General features: G+C 56.6%; 1 protein-coding gene across 2 annotated transcripts; it reads left to right on the plus strand.

The window, feature by feature from the left end:
• The first annotated feature begins 10892 nt into the window (after positions 1-10892).
• NMUR1 (neuromedin U receptor 1) lies at positions 10893-17668 on the plus strand. Of its 2 annotated transcripts, XM_018912903.3 has the most exons (5): positions 10893-10988; positions 11592-11743; positions 11863-11927; positions 12380-13276; positions 14511-17668. In XM_018912903.3, the coding sequence occupies exons 4-5, from the start codon at positions 12382-12384 to the stop codon at positions 14906-14908; spliced, it is 1293 nt and encodes a 430-aa protein (XP_018768448.2). In that variant the 5' UTR covers positions 10893-10988; positions 11592-11743; positions 11863-11927; positions 12380-12381; the 3' UTR covers positions 14909-17668. The 2 variants fall into 2 exon arrangements, with proteins under 2 accessions (XP_018768448.2, XP_009087360.3); XM_009089112.4 differs by lacking the exons at positions 10893-10988; positions 11592-11743; positions 11863-11927 and having other exon boundaries at positions 11949-13276.
• Positions 17669-18260: the final 592 nt, after the last annotated feature.

The following is an 18260-nucleotide window of genomic DNA, read 5'->3' on the forward strand; positions in this document are numbered from 1 at the left end:
CAGTGGCTTTGCTCATGGTCCTGCGGGCATTTCCACTCACTGCCCCTCTTCCCTGGGGACCTGCCCCATCCCTCCATGCTGCCACCCCCAAGGCTGCTGCCCTCCCGGTGATCCCACTGCCATGAAGCCACGGGGATTAGCAGCTTCCTCTGGACGGGGATTTAGCCAAGGCTACTCAGAGCCACAGGAGGCAGGCAGCAGCCAGCTCGGTTGGAGAGAGGGAGATGGGAAAAGCCAGGACACTTGGCCTGAGCCCTCCTTAGGATGCTGAGAAGAAAAGGGGCTTTCCCAGGGTTAATAGCTCAGCATCTCATGGTGGAACCCTGGGTTTGGCCAAGCCATGTGTCCTGCGGTGTCTTCCGTTGCCCCGGTGAGCCCTCAGCCTCTGTGTTTTTTCCAAAGCTTTGTGAAGACCTTGGAGCCAAATGCCATCCTGTGCAGGCGGTCTGGAGAAGACAGAGGGACGGGAAGGGCGCAGATGCTGCTCACATGGCGCTGCCAGCCAAGATGTAGGACAAGAGCTGGCAGATGGAGGCAGGCAGACAGAGGAGTGTGAGGCTGCATCCAGACGCTCTCTGCTGTGATGGGATCTTGGCTCACTGCTGGCTCAACAGCTGCTGAGCTTCCCGGGGCTGGGGGCTGCGGGACTCGGGGCGGGACAGAGGACATGGGGATGGGGAGCTTGGGCGGCTCCCCAGGGAAAGGAGCAGCTGGGGAAAGAGCAGGCACAGGCTTTCTGCTGAAGCAGAATGTGGAGATGAGAGGTCTGGCTGGAGCTGTGGCTGGGGGATGGAGCCGGGGGGAGGGGGCTCACAGCCCCATCTGGGACACGTTCCTGTCCTGCTGATGGCACGGGGACCTCCATGTGCACTCCTGCTCTGTTGGACCTGCTGGATCTCAAGGAAAACTCCACCCCAAGCCTGTGTAAAACTTTGCAGCAGGTGAAGCTGAGAGCAGTGGAAAGCCCCCACCCACCCTGCCAGAGCACATGGGCAAAGCAGGAGCTCCATCTGAGGGACCTTGGGCCTGCTCTGGGCTCTTCAAAGTCCCCTCTGGTGGCCTTATCCTCTGCTAACAGGATTCTCTGGCTGCAATGAGGGGATAGGAAGGATATCCTGTTTCCCTAGGAAAGAGGTCATCAGGTAAAGTAGCCAAAGGAATCCTGTCCTGCACCATCCAGACCAGAGCAAAGGGCTGCCCTGGGGGTTTGAGGAGAGCCTGACTGCCCACTGGGAGGTTTGGGGTTAGTCCTGCTGGCACTGAGCCTGTGCAGGCCCCACTGGGACCCTCACAGAGCCTGTGGTTTAACCCAGGTATTTGCAGGGTCACCATTATCACAGCCCTTACTCTCCCAGGCCCTCTGTGGTGGTTCTAGCCTGGCTCCTGCTCCTCACCCAGACTATTATGGGACAGCACAGGATGGTCAAAGCCCTCATCTGCCAGACCCCAGGCAAGGAATCCTGGTCCCCATTGAGCAGCCCCCAGGTGCCCTGTCAGCTGCTGGAGGACAATGTAGGACCCTCAAGCTCCAGCTCCCCTGCACCCACCTCTTCCCACTGCTCCCTCTTTCCCAGGGGAGAGGGCTGTTTTTTGTCCAGAGGGTAGAGAGGTGGGAAGCTCTGTCCCTGGCAGAAAATCCCTGTCAGTCAGGGATTGTGCACACCTGAGCCAGGTGAGGCTTTTAGAGAGAAAGCAGAAGATGAAACCGGGGGATGAAGCAGAGAATCAAAAATCAAGTTTTAGACACTTCTCCCCTGTTTTATACCTGCAGCAAAAGCAGGAACATCCAAAGCTGGAGGGATGCTGAGAGGAGCTGCTGGCAGGGAGCTGCTGCACAGCTCTTACTCTCGAGTGGGGCACAGGGTAAGAGCTCCCAGATGAAGGATCACGCAGCTCTAGGGCTCGGGGACGGGGTCCTGCCATGCCACCATGGCTGGGGACACTGCTCCGGGTCTGGTGCCATCGTGTGGACACACGACACTTGCACAAACCCCTTGTTCCTTTCCCTCGTGGAGAGACCAAGCTTGGCAGCACAGCTCCCCCAGGCTGTACCGAGCACCAAAGGGGTTTTGGTCCCACTCTCACCCCCCAGGTCTCCCAAAATCTTGCCCACTGTCTGGATCTCCCACTCAGCCGTCAGTGCTGCGCCTTTCCTCTCCGGCCCATCAACGCCATTGCTCTGGCCACTCCCAAATTGTGACTACACTGAGTGGTCAAGTACCTGCTGAACTCCGGGGGATTCCCCCAAGCCCCCTGGGCAAAGGAAAGGGAAAATAAATGACCCCAAGTGACCAGACATGGAAAGATATGATGGGACTGGGGCGAACCTGCTCTGCTCCCCGAGTCTTAAGAGAGGCTCTCTGCCTCGCGCAAACTTTCTCTCCAGATTTTCCATCCCTTCTTCCCCCATTTAATACTCCTTCTTGCCCACTTTCCAGGATATCCCGCGCACCTCTCCGTGGACAAACCCAGATGTGCTCCAGGCTCCCGTTTTCCCCGGGGGTCGCCAGGGCAGCACATCCCCAGGGTGTCCCATCACCGCGCCCCGCCTTGGGGGTCTCGGAGGCTGCGCTGAGCGGCTACACCGGATCCCCATCGCTGCCTGCCCTGCCCGGGAGCCCCATCCCGGCGTGGCCTGCCGGTGGCCCCGGGGCTGCCGGGCACGCCGGAGCTCCGCGGCGCTCCCAGCAGAGGGAGCCCAAAGGACGCGGATGGTGGCGCGGCCGGGGGGCGAGCGGGACTACCACCCCTCCGAGCGGGACTGCCACTCCTCCGAGCGGGGACTGTCACCCCTCCGAGCGGGACTGCCACCCCTCCGAGCGGGAGTGTCACCCCTCCGAGCGGGGACTGTCACCCCTCCGAGCGGGAGTGTCACCCCTCCGAGCGGGGACTGTCACCCCTCCGAGCGGGAGTGTCACCCCTCCGAGCGGGACTGCCACCCCTCCGAGCGGGACTGCCACCCCTCCGAGCGGTTCGCAAATGCCCCCAAACCTTCTTCCAGCCCCTACACACCCCGGGCAGAAATCCCGCGGGTCTATCCCTCCGTGAGCCATCCCTGCCCAGGGGCTGCACCCCCTGCCAGAGCTCTCCTCCAGCCCAGGCCCCTCTGCGGGGAATTTGGGGCTGGACACATGGGAAACCAGCGGCAGAGGCAGCAAAGAGGGTGTTCCCAGACTCGGGGCAGCCCCAACAATCCCTCTGACAAGTGGAAATCCCCCAGTTGAAGCCATCACCCGACACCACGTCCGAACTCAGAGCACGGTGAAGCATCTCTGCTCTGATCCTTTATGGTGGATGTAGTCAGCCTAAATTAATGCAGACGCAAAGCAGCAGAAAGGGAGGGTTTGAAATGAAGCTCCTGGTGCTTTTGGAACGTCGGCTCGTGGCACTGCACCAGAAGATTTCCTGTTCACACCTCATCGTTCCACAGGTTTGGGTACACATTGTTGGTGGGAAAAGGGAGCAGGATGGAAATAACCTGCCAGATGGGGATGGGAGATTGGTGGAGGGACAGTCAGAGAAGAAATATCACAGGGAATGCTTCATGATGTCAGAGGAAAGTCCCTCCCATTTGCCCAGCATTTGCTCGTTTATTTAAAGCCCATCATTAGTGGCAGCCATGTAGAAGGGGGATTTAAACCAGCCCCGAGTGAATTAGGTGTCACATATTGACCATGTGTCTAATCTACCAAAGTCCTCTCCAAATCCTGCTTTCCACTGAAAACTGCTGCTTTCTGCATCAGCCAGGAGCTCTGGGTGCTCCAGCCCTTCCCCTGCATGAGGGAAATTTTGGGCACATGAGAGGCTGGGGCTGAAAGCAGGAGGCTGCCACAGTGTCAACAAGAAGTAGAGAGGCTGTGGGCCAGGGAAAATCATGGAATAAATGGGATCTGGGCCAAATCCAAGCAGTCAGTGCCAGGCTGCTACTCAGAACTGCTGCCAGAACAGTCTGGCACAGACAAGGAGAGGAAATCCCAGCCAGACCTGGAATTTAATCCTGACTTCCTGGTGAAGTGGCTGAAAATGTTCAGCTCTTGGGGACTTTGGGACACAGAAGCAATGAGAGGCCAAGACACTTGTGAGAGGCCATCGAGCCTGGCTGGGAAACCCCATCATGGCCATCAGGAGGAAAACACTTCTATGGGTTTGAGTTTGTGCCCCAGACTCTTCACAGCAGTCCCAGAGATGCTGGAAGCAGAGTGTGCATGTCCCAAGCCTTGTGGTGAGACAGCTGAGATGGGGAAAGTTGCCTGTCCATCTGGGGAACACCTCAAAGAGGGAAGAGAGGAGAAAACAGGAATTTTCTTAGAACTGCCATGGCAGGCAGGAGCACACAGGGAAACTGAGGCATAGGAGAGCAGACTGGTGGGATGGGGTGGGACAGGGCAGTTGAAATGTGTGGATGCAGAGCTGTCCCCAGCTCTCTCCTCTAGAGCTGCTGGTGAGGGTGGCATTAGGTGGCTGGCAAGTGTAGGGTTAACCCAGCCCATCCCTTCCCAGGTGCTGCCCAGCCCAGGTGGTGCCTGGACTATGAAAGGGCTGGGGGAAGCCTGCAGGAAGGGCTGATGGGGCAGAAGGGAGGCTCCAGGCTTGAAAGGTGGTGGCAGCAGAGCTGTGCTGCCACTCCAGGGCCTGTTCCCTGCCTTGGGAGCTGTTGTGCTGCACAGCACTGGGAGTTCTCCTGTGGTATGACCGTGCCAGCCTGGTGGCTTTCACCCACTCATCACCATCCTGCTGGAGAGGGGAGCTGGACTGGCTGGACCTGCTGCACTTGTGAGATGTGGGTTTGGGATCGTCCTTAGTGGGTGCAGGTGGGATGTTTAATTTTTCCTTCCAGTTTCCTTCAGAGTGTGAAAATCAGGCCGAGAGTCTCTCCACTTAGTCCCTCCACTTAGACAAGAACTTCATGCTGAAGTTTCCATATTACTGTCTCTGAGAGCTCATGATGTTCTTTGAGCTTCAATTCTCTCTATATGCAGCATAAACTTTCTGATGGAAAAAATGAAAGTCTGCACGTGTCCCAGTTTTTTTTTTTAGTGGAATTTCTTTTGGATGCAAAACAAGAGCAGAAAAGTACAGCCCTGAAGTTTATTGGTACCTGGAAATTGAGGCTCAGAGTAAAATTCTGCCACAGGACACAATGCAGAATGTGGTATTCTTGCATAGGGAAGGTGCACCCCAGCCCTTTTTCCTTCCAGTGGAGCAGCAGAAGTTCCAACAACCAGTGTAAGATGCTCCTGCCCTCCCCAGCTGTTGCACTGCAGAGAACAGAGCAATAAGGCAAATTGTGATGCCATTAATGAGATTAAATTGGCTTCTGGAGGTGTCAGCATGAAGAACAAGGCTTTCACATCCTCATCCCTGCCACCCCCATGGTCCTGCCCCTGTTCCATGCCAGACCTGGGAGATGCTTGTTCACAAATAAATTCATGTGAAAGTGCTGCACGTCTTGTGATGAGTTTCCCCCTCTGTCCTGCATCTCTATTTGCTGCCATGCTTGTGCTTCATTGGGATGTTGTTGTGGCTGATTGGGGTTTCTTTATGACTGGAGGTTTTGATCTTGGCTTGCAGAGTGAGTCACTGCATGGCAAATGGGATCCCATCCCAGAGATGTCATTTCCTCACCCGGTGTTCTTTACAAATGAGGTTTTCAGGGCTTGAGCAGCTGTTTTTCCTTCCAGCTGAAAGCCTCTTCCCAGGCATATTTAAAGACATGAACTGGGTGCTGAGAGCTGTGCATAGGCAGGGAATTAATATCCACCATGGCCCAGTGGGAGATGTAACAAGTCCTGGCAATCAATCCTGGAAGGCCTGGGGGCCACCATAAATCAACCTGTGATTGCCAAGTGGCTCTGAACCAAGGGCAGGGGAGAAGGCCATCCCTGTGATGTGCCATGTAGTTACATAGGTTTGATAACTCAAAAAGGAGGAGACTTGGATAGTAGCAAATAAAGCCATGAAGTGACTTCTTGGTGCCTGGTAAAATGCCCTAGACCCAGGCTCCATTTAAATGTGTTTTGGAGATGGACTTGCTGTAGATGAGGTGGTCCCAAGCTCATTATGTGTTGGCCAGGATGTTTTCAGCTGGCAAAATGCTCCTTTGGGTGTCCCCTGGCTTGGCTCTGCTGCTGAGGGAAGGCAGGGCAGCTTTGGCCAGGTGCCAAGAGTGCCACAGCTCTGTCACTGAGCAGATCTCAGCCAGCATGCGGGATTTCCATCACAGCTTGCTTGCTGCTTCTGAGGCTGGCAGAGCACTCTGCTGCAGCCCTGGGACCTGCTGTGGGCCACCTCTCATCCTCTCCAGGCTTGGGTTGTCCAGGTTAAGGAAAATGTGGGGGTAGCTCTGCCTGTAGTGCAGGACCAAGGCCCACAAGACACCCCCTCCTTGCAGCTACGTCTGTCACCTCCAGGTACAAAATGCCACCTCCATCACTGTTGCCATCCCAGTCTTGGCTCTGCCACCTCTGATGACCCTGCATGGTGCCATGGAGCAGCATCAAACAAGAACCAAAAGAGGTGGCAAAGGGGAGACAGGAAAACAATGTGCTATTAGCAAAGCCCTGGCCAGCAGACACATCCACAGCTTGGGGTGAAATAATCTGACCATTTTTTTGATCTTGGGTGATTCATACTAAAAAAAAAAAAAAAAAAAAAAAAAAAAAAACCAAACAAAAAATACCATGGTCCCCAGCCTTGCGCTGAATGGAGGACACAGAGCTGGAGCCATGCAGATCTTTGTCAGGATGCCTTGGCCTGCAGCCAGCCCTCATCCAATTCCATCACTGCCCAGGGGGCACGGCCAAGGCAGCAGCCCTGGCTAACTCAGCCTAATGGGCAAAGCCCAGAGCTCCTGCCAGGTGAAAAAGCACTTCAAGTCTGTGCCGGCCCTGATTAGCAAAACTATGGTTGCCATGGAGCCTGAATACCTGCTAATAGAGTGCCTGCCTTCCCTGTCCCCTCTGCAGACCCAGGGGACACAAGCTGTGGAGCAGAGGCCAATTTTGCTGTTCCTCAGAAAGCTGATTGCTTTCATCCCAGTGAATATTGAAATGGTCTATATATTTTTTTTTTCCTTCCTTCTTTCAGTCTCGCTTGGGGCAGAGGAGAAACATCCCTCCCCAGCTACTCCTCAGGTGAGCTGTGGGGCTCTGGGTGCAGACCTTGCAGGGAGAAAGGCCAGGCTGTGAGTAGGGCACCAGCCCAGGGGAGCAAAGGCTCCTTGCTGTTCCTTTACCAGATGCCTGCACTCTGGAAAAGGTGCTGGCCAGTTTATGACCAGCTCAGGAAAGGGGATTTGGAGATCTAGAAACAACTGCCACTGTTGTGAGAGGTTAAGATGTCACATGTCACCTGCTTAGGCTGTGTGAGAGGGGAAGAGAAGGTAAAAATGCTGAGGTGAGATTTTTGGGAATGGGCACAGCTGTTAGACAGTGAAAAGGCCTCTGGAGAGTTAGTGAGTGGAGATGCACAGGAGAGTGATGGCTAAAAAATTATTACAGGAGGGTGTCCCACACGGACAAAGATGAGTGGGGGGGCTCTGCTGGGTAAAGCACAGCAGGGCTGCTTTGAAAAGGCCACCCCATTGACCTGTCTGTGCAAAATTATCCAGATCTGGGCCTGTTTGATGCTCTGTGGGTCTGTGTGGCCCTTCCTGGCCTTGAGGTCTATAAAAAGCTCCCTCCTGCTCTCTGAAATGCATCCTCTAGGCTTGTCATCTGCAGGTGACCAAAGAGGGGCAGCTTTGAGTAGGCGGCTCCCAGCAGAGAGAGAAGCCCCTTTTACATCCTCATGGCCAAAAGATTTGCTTCCTCTCCAAGGGGAGGGGGCTCATTCTTGCCCAAAAGCTTCATGACCCTGTTCTGTCTGTGCTGGCTATCCCTGCCCTAGAAAATTTGCTGCAGCACTTCCCTGAGAAGAGGCTGCTCATCTGCTTCCTTCTGTGGCAGCAGAATGCCACCCAGGAGCTCTTGCCTGCTGCAGGATAGCACAGAGGGGACAAGGAACTGTCTGTGCCTCAGTTTCCCTCTTGGATGCAATGTTACTCTGTGGCTTGGTGGTTTTTTGTGTTCAGAACCAGAGGGTGTTAATTAAATCTGCAAAGTGCAGGAAGAGATGTGGATGAAGCACCCACAGCTCTACAAGGCTGGGCTGCCCTGCAATTACTGTGTGATGCCCTCTTGAAAGGAGCCACAAGTGGATGCATGGGTTATTGTGGCTGCGCCTCTCGAGCTCTGAAACTGGGGTTTGCTTTCTCTTTTGGCTTCTTAATTCTCCTCGCACAGCTGCAGAGCTGGGCCTTGCTCAGCTTCTGTGTGGCAGCTTTGACCCACTGGTGGGGAGAGGCAGCTGCCAGCAGGGACCAGCTCTGCACTGGCTGCCCTCTGGGAGGAAGGGGTGCACAGCAGGGAGCAGGAGCAGCACTGCAACTGGGCTTACAATGGGTGCCCTTGCTTGTCTTCTTCCAGCCTAACCCAGAGGTGCTCTGGCCATGGAGAAGGCTGGGCTGTGGCAGACCACGAGGAGGAGCAGGTTTTGGTGTGCAGCTGGCCATCCTCCCTGCCACCTTCCCAGGTAGGGTTAATATAATGCTGATCAGAGGAATAGGCTGAAGGATCAAGCTCCCATGTGCAGTTTACCCTCTTTTCAGCAGTACAGGAAGAGGTGTTGTCACCTCCTGGTCGTTTTGTTAATCAGAAAATTAAGAGAGAATGGATCATTCTACAGGACTGTTAGATTTGTGAGGATTTAGAGGTAGGATGCAGGAAGAAAGAGACCGAAGAGAAAGAAGTGATAAGCAGTCAGTCCCTGGGAGCTGCCAACAATTCCCAGAGAGATATGGCAGCAGCTATTGAGGCCCCAGTTGTGTGGGATGCTCCAACAGGCTGATGTGAATGATGAGGGAAATGAAGAGGCAAAGGGAGAAGGATTCCATGTCCCTTGGTTCTGGTGTCCCAGAAAAACTGGGGCTGCAAATGGGACAGAGAGGTCTGCCACCACCTGGAATTCTGGCAGCCTACTGGGGATGGAGGGATTTGTGGGTCATTTTGGAGAGAACCAAGCTTTGTCTTGTCCTTGCTCCTTGCAAACCATCATTCCTACATGCCTGTTGTCCTCAGGAAGGAAAGGAGGGTTTAGGGAAGCAGATGTTGAAGTTTATCAAGAGCTCAGCAACGTCTCCACTGCTTTGTTCCAATCCAAGCTACCTCCAAACACCCCAGTGCCTGCAGACATCCCCTCCTGGGACTGCAAGACACAGGACACGTGGGTTCCTGCAGGGACAAGGACAGAGGTGCAGAGCTCAGGAGCTCCCCAAGGGCTGCCTTGAGGCAAGCCTGGACAGAGATGAGGAACAAAACAGTTGAAGGAATTGTTGCTGTGTGCAGGGAACAGCTTCTGCCCCAAGGATGGGGAGGTGGCTGTGTAACAGTGCCCAGATGGGGAGCACCTGGGACTGTGCTGGGAGCTGGCTGTTTGTGACTGTGCTCATCAGGGCAGTCAGAAAACAGAGGAGGGATGGAAGGGAGCAGAATGCTTCTTTCCATGTTGTAATCCCTGAAGTGGGCTCATGCTGAGGCTCCTCGTGCCTCTGCAGTGGCACAGATCTGTTCCCTACCTCGGGCATCCCCCAGGGAAAACAGCCTGTGCACAGTCTGGAGGCAGGGAAAGAGATCCCTGTCTCATCACTTAATGTTTGTAGCTCTGCCACCCAGGGGGTGTGACCTGACGTGTGCCACTTCCCTGGCACTGTCACCCATCCTGGCATCTGCTGAAACAGCCCTGCTAAGCCCTTGCCAGCATCATCCTGCTGCTGTCCCCGTGTCCTGTCCCAGCTGTCACCAGCACTATGCCATAACCCTGTTTTACTGTGTCTCCATCCCCAGAGGGGATGAAGTTTCGTTTCTCCACTTCCATAGAAGCAGACAGCAACTCTTCTCCTTCTCTCTCCTAGTTTTAGACACTGTTTCCAGTTTGTTGATTTCTTCCCTTGAGTAATATCTTGTTTACGCTCATTTACCCTCCAGGCCTTTGGCTTCCTCTCCTCTGGAGGAAAGGATGGTTTCCTGAGAAAGTCAAGGCTCAGGGCAGCCACAGACCCTTTGTGCCCTTGGAGCGTTTGCTCTGCCAGCTCCCCTCCGATTGATGCTTTTTTTTGCTGAAGGGAGCTGAGGTAGGGCCAGGTCAGAGCTACCAAGACAGCCCAGGTCTTTGCTGGCCTTGTCCTCTGATCCCTCGCCTGCTCTGGAATTTCTTTGAGCAAAGTCAAGGAGGAGGGAGTGGTGCTGCTCCATCTGCTGTGTGCTCTGGCATCAGGAGGAGCACTGGGCCACGCAGGACCCAGGGGCTGTGTCCTGGTGCTGGAGGCCACCAGATCCAGGTGGCTCCTCACATCCTGGCCACAAGCACCAGGCTCGGTAGTGCAGCCAGCTGTGCTGGGGCTCAGCCCGCGTGGGCTGGCAGCAGGGCTCTCCTGGCAGGTCTCTCCAGGCTCCTTCTCCAAGATCCCTGGACTGCCTGCTCGAACTCAGCCCTGCTGGGGCTCTTTCAGCTCAGCCTCTGTGCAGGGTGGGATGTGCTGGGACAGGCAGAAGGAGGTAAGTCCCGGATGCCAGAGACCTTCAAGGTGTCATCCCTGGGGGGGACCGGGTCCACCAGCGCCCTGCCACCCTCGGAGGGGATGAAGGGGCCGGCGCGTGTCCCTGTGCCCAGGGGCGCCTCCCGGTCCCGCGGGGTGGCGGTGCCCCGGCCGTGGCAGCGGAACGATGCGCTGCCGACCCCGCATCCCCCGCCCCCTCCCCACCTGCGGGGCTGGGGCGGGCTGGAGAGCCGGAGCCGCGGAGCCCCCACCCAGCAGGCGGAGCGGGAGCCCGTGGGCTTCTCCAGCTCCGGGCGGGTCTCGGACCGGGCCAGCACGTCCAGTGGAGGAGAGAGGAGCAGCGGGCGGAGCGGGGACAAGCAGCCTTGACACTCGTCCGTGGGGCGCAGGAACCGTGAGTGGATCTCTGTGTGTGCGACACGTCCATGTGTGTGCGCGGGTCTGCACGACGGCAGAGCAGGAGCTCCCTGGCAAGGGGGTGTCACCACGGAGGGCAGGCGGGAGCGGACAGACACCGGGCACGGGGAGGACAGGCGGGAGCGGACAGACACCGGGCACGGGGAGGACAGGCGGGAGCGGACAGACACCGGGCACGGGGAGGGCGCTGAGCGGAGCACGGGGCGATGCTGCGAGCGCAGCAACTTCCTCGCACCGAAGTGTGACGGGAGTCGGCTGGAGCCACCTGCTTCACGGGGGAGTGGTTCGGGTGACCCAGGGATGGCATGTCTGGAAGTGGGAGACCTCGGGAAGCCGCTGGGTCCATCTGCATGTCCCCGAGATGAGCCCGGACAAGCGGGAGCTGCATAGGCTCCCGTGCCGGACGGTGCCGGGGCGGCCGCGGGGCTGATCGATGCCTCAGTCACCACCGAGGCCACGCAGATGACAAATGCCGGCGTTGCGACGGCTGCCGGAGGGGCAGGAGACGTCTGTGCCGCTCTCCCCTGGGATTCTCAGAGGCGATGGAGTTTATTACCTTAACGTTATTTCCTCTCTGAAGGGCAGCTTTTTGGCAGTGCTGCTTTGCAGATAAGGACGCAGCCCCAGGCAGGGGCAGGGTCTCGGCACCGAGATTTGTTTGGCCAGCCGTGGGAAGGGAAGCCCCCGGCACAGCCCCCAGCCTCTCAGCTGACAGCGGACAAGAGGGAGAAGGTGGGTAAGGGAAGGAGGCTTCTCCGAGCTGAGCTCCGAGGGGAAAGCAGCAGCAGGATTTCATTTGCCTGCCTCTTAAGGCAGTGAAGTCTCCATCCCCTCCCACGTTCCCTCCCCAGCCCTGACACTGTCCGGCGCAGGGGTGGTGGGACCTCAGCGTTCATCTGGAGTTTCCCAACGAGCCGTAAGTCCTTATCATGTTGGAAAATCAATTTTCCCTCTGGCTGTTTTATTGGTTGCCCTGCCAGCCCTTCTACATATCTAGTAGAATTGCTGGCAGGAGAGATTTTTGGGGCTGTATCCTGCTCTGCTTACAGAGCAGGAAAAGAGGACAGCCCTGCTGACATTTCCCTGATGGGGCAATGGGGCTGAGGCAGACTGGGGAGCTGCCAGGGTTGTTTTTGGATGGGAAATGGGGCAGGAAGCAGTTGGGAAGCCCGAGGGAGTTTAGGTGGAGGTTTTGTTTGGTTTTGCAAGGGAAAGGCGGTGTCTGGGGCAGGATGGGTGCAGGAGTGCAGAGCCCTGGTGATCAGCAGAATCCCAGCACCCTAACACCAGTGGGGGAGATGGGCAATGGGAGCAGGGGGAGCAGTGAAGTTGGGAAAGCATCCCACAAACCTCTCCATCTCTCCACAGCTATGAATCCCTATGTCAACTGCTCCAGTTCTGAGTTCCCTCTGCCCCAGCAAGACTTCCCTTTGGAGCCCATCAGCCCTGATCTCAGCAACAGGACTCACCCAGAGACCTTTTTGGACCCTAAGGATGCCAACCTGACAGAGGAGCAGCTGCGGGATAAGTACCTGGGCCCTCGACGGTCCAACTTCTTTGTCCCAATCTGTGTCATTTACCTGCTGATCTTCTTGGTAGGGGCCGTGGGCAACACGCTCACCTGCATCGTCATCCTCCGGCACCGCTTCATGAGGACGCCCACCAACTACTACCTCTTCAGCCTGGCCGTGTCTGACCTGCTGGTGCTGCTGCTGGGGATGCCTCTGGAGCTCTACGACATGTGGAGCAACTACCCCTTCCTGCTGGGGGCCAGCGGCTGCTATTTCAAGACGCTGCTCTTTGAGGCCGTCTGCTTCGCCTCCATCCTCAACGTCACAGCCCTGAGCGTGGAGCGCTACATCGCTGTGGTGCACCCGCTCAAAGCCAAGTACGTGGTGACCAGGAACCACGCCAAGAGGGTCATTGTCACTATCTGGGTCTTGTCAGTCATCTGCTCCATCCCCAACACCAGCCTCCATGGGCTGCAGCCTCTCTACGTGCCAGGACGGGGGCGGGTGCCCGATTCAGAGATCTGCACCCTGGTGAAACCACGCTTGACTTACAATCTCATCATCCAGATCACCACCATCCTCTTCTTCTTCCTGCCCATGGTGACCATCAGTGTCCTCTACCTTCTTATTGGGCTGCAGCTCAAGAAAGAAAAAATGCTGGAAGCCTTGGGAGCCAAGTCCGGCAGCAGCCGCAACTGCCCCAACCACCAGGGGCAGAAGAAAGTCAAGAGGAGGCAGGTCACAAAGATGCTGTGTGAGTTGGTGCTGGGCAGGGCAGAGCCAGGGACTATCTCCCAAGGCTGTGTAGGGAGGGTGCTGCGGGGAAACTGAGTCATGGGCAGTCCAGAGCACAATGTCTGGGTCATCCCAGAGGAAAGCTGTGGGTCTGCCTTGTGAGGTGTTGGGGCAAAGGCAGGTCTGGTGATTCTAGTCCAGCAGTAAGGATTGCCCAGCTCCCTCCAAGCCATACTACATCCCCTACTCGAGGGAAGTGCAGGGTGAGAAAGAGAAAGGCGGTGGGTTGGGATGGGGGAACTCACTCCCCATCCCTCCACCCAGACCTCAGATGCTGGTGGCAGTGGTGGGGTTTCCCAGAAGGGCAACACTTCTGCCCAGCCCCACAGCCTCTGTGACTCTAACAGGGCAATGACCCAAGGCTGGATTGAAACATCCTCTTTCTACTGCTCTTCACTCTTGCTCCCCTCACCAGCATGGTTCCCAGAGCCTCTGGCCCCTTCCCAGGAGTGGGAGCTGCCTGCCCTTGGGTAGCTGCCTCTCCCCGGCACACTGACCTCCACACTCTCCCAGTCCTGTGATGGCACAGCCATGGCAGATTGCCCAGCCCAGTCCAATGGCATGGTGAGGCTGCTTCTCTGCCACCTCCCAGACAAGTGGTAACTCTGCTTTCCAATGCACCTGGGCTGGGGACAAAGGGGGACCTGCCCTGCATGCCACAGAGATGCATTGTGGCATGGGTATGGCAGAGGACCCCAGGACTACGTGTACATATACATACCTATACCCTTTCCCTTCCATCAGCAGAGCTGGGTTAAAAAACAAAAAAACCAAAATTGAAACCAGAGCACAAGGAAAGGTCTCAAATAGCTCGTGCTCCTTGGACTTTGCTGGTGAATTTGGCAGGTTTCTGGAGGCTGGATGCTAACTGGGGAGTGAGTTTCCCAGCTGTGCTGCATGGCTGTGACAGGGCCAGCTGCCTGCCAGTGAGGAGTGGAGAAGTGCAGCACAGAAGGGTCTGAAGTAGCACCGGCAGGAGATGGAGGGAGGAGATCCTGTCCAGACCTCCAGCCCTTCCATGACAAGTCCAGAAAGTACTGAGGGAACCTTTCCCATCTCCTCCTTCCTCTCTCTCATGCTTCTTCGCCACGGCCAGATCTGAAAAGGGGCAGTGCTTGGCCAGGGACTGGAGATCTCTGTGGGGTCGGTAATCCCCATCCCCCCAGTAACACCAGCTCCTTGTCTCCCCACAGTTGTGCTGGTGGTGGTGTTTGGCATCTGCTGGGCTCCCTTCCACACCGACCGCCTTGTCTGGAGTTTTGTATCCACCTGGACCAGCAACATGCTCCACATGTTCCAGTACGTCCACATCATCTCAGGGGTCTTCTTCTACCTGAGCTCGGCTGCCAACCCCATCCTCTACAACCTGATGTCCAGCCGTTTCCGGGAGATGTTCAGGGAGGCGATGTGCCGGCCTGGGCGCCGCCCGCCCTGGGCGCGCCGGCACTCGCCCAGCGTCACCCGCACCGCCAGCCGCAGCACCGAGTGCGAGCCCGCGCCCAGCGCGCTGCCCCTCTCTGACGCCGAGGAGTACGAGCTGGAGGACGTGGAGGGGGGCCAGGCCACCACCCACGTAATGTCCCTCTGCTGAAGAGTGGGAGGACAGGGAAGGACTCTGGGACCAGCTCTCCTCACTGCCGGCTTCCATCTGACTGTGGCGCTCTCTCATGCTGTGGTGGGGAGCGGGGCAGGAGCGAGGGGGGATCCCTGCCTCTCTGTGCTGTCCCACCGGCATGGAAAGGCTGGTTGTGTCAGCAGCACTGCTCCAGGGACATGGTGGCAGTGACCTGGATGCATAGCAATGCATCCCGCTGTCCTCAGCACCAGGCCTGGCCAGGGCATCCCTTGGGGTGTGGGGACAGCTGACTTCCATGTCAGGGGTATGTCAGCAATCCCTAAAAATATTCCATCCCTTCTGGCCCAGTGGGGTGCACCTGCAGAGATGGGGGCTTAGGCATCCCAGGCTGTTTTGGGACACAGGGATGGATGGGTGCCCCCAGAGGTACTTGCACCTGGGCGGAGATCCAGGGCTGTGTGAGAGGTTTGCATAGGATTCTGGAAAAATCCCATGAGGAAAAAACTGTCTGTGGGTGCCTTCTCCCTTGAGACCTCTTCAGGGCTGTCTGGCACCAATGTAACCCTGGTTTTCTGGCATATCTCTTCAGTGGTGCCAGCGGGTGCCTGGCTGCAGGGTGCTGGTACAGCTCCTTGCTCCCAGCCTTTCTCATGCCCTGCATTCCCAGCCCTTTAAAGGCAAGGGAAGGAGCATGGCTACTTCCTCCAGAGCTGGATCTGGGGGGGAAAATACGGGACAAAGGGATCTCCAGACTGTCTGTAGTGCCAAGGCAGAGCTCCATAACTGTCTGTGTCACATGAATATGCTCTCCCCTCTCTGACCAGCATGTTCTAGGTGCCAATCTCTTCTTCCTCTACCCACCGTGGTCACCTGATCTTGTGGGGAATGTGGGGAGCCCTCTTCCATCCCTGCCCTGCATGGGCTGAGCCTCACTGAGAATTAAAAAAGCCACTGGCCTGATTTGTGCCCTGCTTGTGTCCCCTAGCTCTGTTCCCAACATGGGACTGAACCCAGGCCATGCTCCTGGGGAGGGTGGTGGATGAGCCACATGCCAGGGCGATGGACACCAGGGCTGTTTCACCAGATCCCCAGGGGGGCTCTGCTGCTGTGGTGGGTCTGCAGGTCCAGGGATATGGAGGGCATGGCAGGGAGGGCACAAGTGGGATGCCTGCACCCTTCCTGGCCTCTCAGGCTGAGCTAGGGCTGGGGCCCTTGCAGAGGGACAGCTGCCTCTGGAGCCGTGGCCATCAGTCCCTCCCCAGACACAGGGCTTGGAAAATGTCATGAAAATGCCAGGGAGCGTGGGCTGCCTGGTCATGCTCTCCCAGGCTGGAAGGACCCATTGATTTCCTGTCTGAGATCAATGCTGCTGTCCTCCCTGTGTACACCAGGTCCTGCAGGATGAAATATTGAGGATCTGAAATGGGAGCTGAGGGACTGCCCAAGCAGTTTGAGCTCTTGTCTTGCACTATTTACTCAACCCCAACTCCTCACAGTTGGGGAGCCTCTGGAGGCTCAGCATCACATGGCTGTGCTTCTGGTCAGCATGGGCTAGTCTGGGGCTTGCTTGAGCAGAAATACTGGATGAGCCAGGCAGAGCACTGGCAGCTGCTGCTCTGCTTCCAGCCCCTCCTAAGCACATTGCGTGGGACCGTAGCTGTGCCAGTGACCGAGAAGAGGCAGGGTTTGGGGCTTGCACACTCCCTCCTGCCCCATCTACCCATCTAGTTCAGAGGCAGTGCAGCTTCCCCTGCTCCCCATCCCACAGCCAGGACTGCCATGGACAAAGCCCTTCCTTGGCCCTTGTGTTGTCCTGGTGGGTGCTGCACGGTGAGAATGGGCATTGGGCTGCAGTAACTTTGTGTTTCAGGGTCGTGCTGACTGCTTGCAGCCTCTGTCTGGAGGATGTCAGTGTGACCAAGGACACTGAGATCTGTCTGTTTCATCCTCTGTCTCTCTCCTGTTGGTGATGGTCCTGGCAGAGCACAGCACCCTGGCAGCCATGTGGGGCCCCTTGTGGCTGCTGCGTGGGTGGATGTGACTGATACCTCCTTGATGGCCATTATTCCCCCGTCTCACTTCACCCAGCTGCTTCCTCAGCCACAAATCTCCAGGGAATGGCTTTTTAATAGGCAGTCAATAGTATTTTGTAATGCAGTGACAGATGCCTGTGTGGAGTTTTGGGTCCCTCGTGCTGCAGGAGAGCAAACTTGTCCTGCTGGTCCTGAGCAGGCAGGCTGTGCAGGGATACAGCTGTGGCTGCTGCAGCTCCAGTGCCTTGGTCAGTGTCAAGTGTGTCAGAGTGTTTGTTCCCAGGGCTTTTTTACAGGATCCTTGGCTGCAGCACAGCTGGGATGGAGTCCAGAGCAGCCAGAAAGGTGAGGCACTGGCTTTGCCTTTACCCAACTTTGTGTTCCCAGCTGCCCAGACACCTCCTGACCTTGGACTCCCCATCCTCCTTGGTGACCCCAAATTCAGACAGCAACTGACCTGGGACTCCCCATCCTCCTTGGTGACCCCAAATTCTCCTCTCTGAGACACACAAGGGGAGTATGCAGCCCAAGCTCTAATATATTGGGTGGTGGTGCCCTACCACCCACTCCACATGAACAGCTGGGCCTGGATTACCCTGCAAAGCATCTCAAAAGCTTCTCAGAGATGTAGCTGCAGCATGGTTGGTGGCAATTCCTGGGTGGAGATGCATGGGCAGACTTTGCTCCCCTGGCTGGGTTTTGATGATGTGGAGATTTCCTGGGTACCACATGCCAGCCGGGCTCCCAAGAGATGCTGGAATCAAAGGCTGCTGGGCAAGTCCTTTAATCCTGTAATTAATGAATGCATGAAACCTAATAAAGAAGGAACTGATCTCCTCAGGGAGAAAGGTTTCATGAAGAGCATTTTACACCTCTCCACCACTGGGAAGGCAGTGGTTGAGGACTCCTTCCTGCCTCAGGCTGACTGCAGCCCCCAGGAAGGGAGGGAATTATGGAGCTGTTTGCTCCCAGAATGATGCTTCCCCACTGCCCTGGCCCTCAGGGCCAGCCTGGCCCCTGCCACCTTCCCAGTATAAATTAGAGGGATTATTCCTCCCAGGGAGGAGACTTAGAAGCAAAGGGCCCTGTGGGATGGGGAAGGCAAGGATGGGCAAGTTGTTCCCACTGCTCCCACCCCTGTAACTGGCCAGGGGGAGTGACTGGTGCTTCAGGATGGTTGGGCAGAAGGAGCATTCTAAAACACTGCCTGGGAGTCAAATAAATATTTCAGAGCCCAAGGGACCCCAGATGGGTCAGAGTAGAGGTAAATTAAGGGGCAGGAGATGCAGGGTGTGTGTGGATGCCATTGCTCCATGTCTTTGCTCAGAGCAGGG

The sequence above is a fragment of the Serinus canaria genome, chromosome 9 (assembly GCF_022539315.1).
Source record: "Serinus canaria isolate serCan28SL12 chromosome 9, serCan2020, whole genome shotgun sequence".
Lineage (NCBI taxonomy): Eukaryota > Metazoa > Chordata > Aves > Passeriformes > Fringillidae > Serinus > Serinus canaria.